The sequence below is a fragment of the Anarrhichthys ocellatus genome, unplaced genomic scaffold, assembly GCF_004355925.1.
Source record: "Anarrhichthys ocellatus isolate YVR2014 unplaced genomic scaffold, GSC_Weel_1.0 scaffold21, whole genome shotgun sequence".
Classification (NCBI taxonomy): Eukaryota; Metazoa; Chordata; class Actinopteri; order Perciformes; family Anarhichadidae; genus Anarrhichthys; species Anarrhichthys ocellatus.
The window spans coordinates 2,888,420-2,892,364 of record NW_022280051.1 but is presented as its reverse complement, the minus strand read 5'-3'; the positions used below and the strand labels follow the sequence as shown (position 1 = coordinate 2,892,364).

At 47.7% G+C, this 3,945-nt stretch overlaps 1 protein-coding gene across 3 annotated transcripts in view; it reads left to right on the top strand.

Annotated features, from left to right (window-relative positions):
• Positions 1–3,296, top strand: part of bltp3b (bridge-like lipid transfer protein family member 3B) — a 21,922-nt gene extending 18,626 nt beyond the window's left edge. For all 3 annotated transcript variants that reach the window (XM_031858780.1, XM_031858778.1, XM_031858779.1), the window contains 4 exons: positions 1,425–1,684; positions 2,141–2,249; positions 2,391–2,548; positions 3,103–3,296. In XM_031858780.1, the coding sequence (XP_031714640.1) occupies positions 1,425–1,684; positions 2,141–2,249; positions 2,391–2,548; positions 3,103–3,231 (656 nt within the window). In that variant the 3' untranslated portion in view covers positions 3,232–3,296. The remainder of the gene's footprint in view (positions 1–1,424; positions 1,685–2,140; positions 2,250–2,390; positions 2,549–3,102) is intronic.
• The last annotated feature ends 649 nt before the right edge of the window (positions 3,297–3,945 follow it).

Sequence of the window (3,945 nt, the reverse complement as noted above, 5' to 3'; positions counted from 1 at the left end):
TGTGTGTGTGTGTGTGTGGTACTTAATAGAGGTTAAATTTCTGAGCAATCGAGTGAGTGGACCCATTATTTGCCACATTAGGCCTTAAGTGTGTGTGTGTGGGTGTGGGTGTGGGTGTGGGTGTCTGTGTGTCAGCCACATTCAAATGAAGTGCAACCATTTGTGCAGACTGGCGTTAACCCCTGATCTTCCCATTCACTGCTCTGTCTAATTCGTCCTCTCTCCTTCCTCCCCCCCTCCCTCCTCCTCTCTCCACTGCAGCAGACTTTGCAGTTTCAGTCCAGTGATTCAGGCAATGAGAGAAACGCCGGCTTTCCTCCTCGCTACCTCTCCTCCTCCTCTTCCTCCTCCTATCTCACAAGAGCAATCCCTCCTCCTCCCTCGTTTTCTTTCTCTTTTTCCTCCACCTTTCCTCCTCACTCTTCCCTCCAGCTCCTACTCCATCTTCCTACTAATCCTCTGTCATTTAACCCCCCCCTCCCTCTTCACCTTTTCTTCCCTTCATCTCCCTCCCTCTCTAGGCCATCTTTTTTCTTCCTCCTGTCTTATCACAGTCACTCAGTCCCTGGCTGCTGGCTCCCTCCCTCCATTTTCACTCTCTCTCTCTCTTTCTTACCCAGGATGGAGAGAGAATATGTCATTTTGTCTTAGAAAAGCTGTCAGCATTGTGTGTGTGGTTGTGAAATTGCTCTGTGGTATTAATCCTCTTCCTTCAGAGTGCACATTAAAGGGATGTGACGCACTTCTCACAGTCATAATGAGAAGATTTCTCTCTCTAAGTGGCCATTTTCATGCCTTGCTGAGTGTTTCGCCTGTTTAAAAACTTGTGCCTGTAATTGTGCGCTTGCCGGCTCAATTTGTGTGTAAAGTTTGTGTGAAATGAGGGTTTTAATTACCCCCCCCCCCCTCAGATTTACCGCCTCTCAACCTCAACTTTTATCAATTTCTGTTTCTCTTCTTTCTATCTGTCCTCACTTTCTCCTCTTTTTTTCTTGTTCTCATTAAGCAGGAATTGTATCATCGCACTTTGTGGTCCTGAGAGTCATTCTTTATATAGTTGTTCGCCGTCAAGCCTTCCACAGTTTTCAGCATCTGTAGAGTGTCTTATTCATGAAAAGGCAGAAAAAACACGATTCTCTTTGAATCCTCAGTACTTAGGAGGGAGTTTCCAGCGAATCCTCTAATCCCTTGTCCTCGGAAATAATTAAACATCACTGCAGCGAGGAGCCCGTGGGATTGTACAAAATCTTAACTCTCCTTCAGCCCACCTTTTTTTTTTTTTTTTTTTTTTTTTTTTTTATTCCTTTCTGTTTCTCTTTTTTTTTCAGCTCACTTTGCTTTTCTGTGTCCCCAACTTTCTCTCCCACTCCTCTTTCTGATATTCTACTTCCTTCTAACTGCAGCCTCCGTCTCTTCCCTCACAGCCGGTGGCGACGTCGGCTCCGCATCGGCCGGCGGCCTCCACAGCCCAGAGGTGCGGGCTCGCCTCGAGAGCGGCCCGTGCGCCGCCGCTCACTCGCCGCTGGCCGAGCGCAACGGCTTCCTGCAGCTGCGTCTCTGCGGCTACCGAGCCAGCTTCTTGATGTCCACGCTGCGTAACCTGGCTCACTTCCTGGAGGACGACTCCGCGCCGCTGGTGCTGCCCATGGAGATCAGCGTCAGGGACACGCACGTCAACCTAAAGGTGAGAATCCCCGGCGTTTAGCAGCGTGGTGTTAGTCCGGCTCCTTGGATTCAGAGTTCAGAAGCTGATGTTTCCCCCCCGAGGTTATTGTTGCACGACTACAGTATACCTGCATGATTTCAGCAGGATATTTGTGCTGTGTTGCAGTAATAGACCCCATAACTCAGTGCCACACAGTGCAGCAGCTTCTATAACCAAGTTAAATATTTTGAACCGTGGCCTAATTGGAATTTGGATTTGAACTGAATGTTTAATGACATAGAAAGGCCTTTTTGCCGCCTCTCTTGGGTCCCTTCACGGGTGAGTAGATGTGCTGTGGAACTGATGTGGAAACTTGGATGTGGATAATTTCTCTCTCACCACCCTCCTCCCACCCCCCACACACACACACACACGCATGCTCACACACGTCAAAACGTCTCCTAGCACACTCAACATGTGCCGTCTCTGCTGCAGGACGACGGCCCCCGCGACAACACCACCGACTCGGAGCCCTCGCCCATCACCCTGCATGTGGACAGCCTCGTCATACACAGGAGAGACGACGGCTCCTTCTCGATAGGAGGTGAGAAACACACATTTTCATCTGCCAGATAATTTCCACCTCCACTTCAGTTGCTGATTCACCGCCGTTGCATAACCCGTCCGCTCGCCGTACATCCACACCTCCTAAACTCCCCTCTGTCGTCTCTCCTCGTCCTCACAGTGGACACGGCGGCAGAGACCAAATCCAGGGAAGAGGGTGCGTCGACCGACAGCGCTCTGACTCCGGTCCTGGAGGTTGTGGGCGGCGTCTTCGGCATACCAAAGGCTACACAGACCCAAGCCCCGCCCACCAGCCCTCCTCCGTCCACCAGAGAAACGGTGAGACGCACACTGTGGGGGGATATGAGACGTAGAAGTATACAGGCACAAAATGCAGCTTATAACATTTTATTTATAATCTTTTAAAGGTGATGATTTCAGCGAATCGCATTCAGCCACACATTTCAGTTTTTCTACAAACGCAAAACTGCTGAACAAAAAACTGGAGGCCGATATAAAAGAGATGAAGTGCCAAATGTTGGTTTTGCCTAATTATTCCAGTTCAATGCTTGGCTTTCTTTCTGTTTGCAGTGGGAGTGATATTCACTCATTCATGCAGCATACAAGTATTATATTTTCAAACGGAATATTCAAAGTGAACAGATAAATAACGCTCGTCTGATCGAAGCAACAAAGCTCAGGTTTTTTTGCTCATTTGCTTTCAACATGAGTCATCCTGTGGCCCCTAACTGTGGGAGGAGTTAGGAAGTCTACATCTGATGATGAAGGCTTCAAGATGAGGCTGAAAGCTCCTTGAAATATCCAGAACAGTGAACATTATGTTAAAAGGATTTCCATCAAACACCGAGTGACGCCTCCCTGTTTGTTTCCAGATGCTGGTGGAGGAAAACGAATGTTTAAAAGTGGAGCTGTCCCGAACCAAGATGGCGCTGGCCGAGGCTCAGATGGAGAAGGACTCGTTGCTGCACCGCATGAAGACCCTCAAAGTCAACACCAGCTAGTCGGTCATTCAGCCCTCACTGTCACGATGTCTGACACTGATGGGCAGCAAAAAAAAAAAAAAAAAGTAAACGAGCAAAGAAAAAGGCTAAGATGGCTCCCTTCACACGCTTATTTGTTGAGTGAGCCATGCAATGCAGAGTCTGAGTTAAGACTCAAAAATACTCGTTTTTTACGTGCTTGTCGTCTGTTTTATGTTCCCCACTTTGGACCGTGGAGGCTCGGAGAGAGTTGAAAAGGGACATTTAACGTGTGTGTGTGTGTGTGTGTGTGTGTGTGTGTGTGTGAGTGTGTGAGAGAGAGAGAGAAAGGAGGATGAGGACCTATATCCGTGGTCGTGCCTACAGAAAAGCCTTCCCACACTGTTCCTGTTGTGCAAGTTAAAACACAAAAGAATCACAGCTAACCTTAGATGAGCTTCATTCAAACCTATACGTATGGAGGGAAACTGAATGTCGTATCTTCAGAGGAATGTCTTAAAAAAAACAAAACGACTTATTTTGCACTGCACAGGAATGAAACTTGTAATTTAGTGCTTTCATATTCAGAGGGGACGAGACTAATCATGCTCTCACTCGTCCTCAGTGTGTACAGTGTATATTGTATAAGAATGTCAACACATGACTATTTTCTTCCGAACTTCGAATGGTTATGCAGTGTTTCAGTTCAACGTGTGTGTGTGTGTGTGTGTGTGTGTGTGTGTGTGTGTGTGTGTG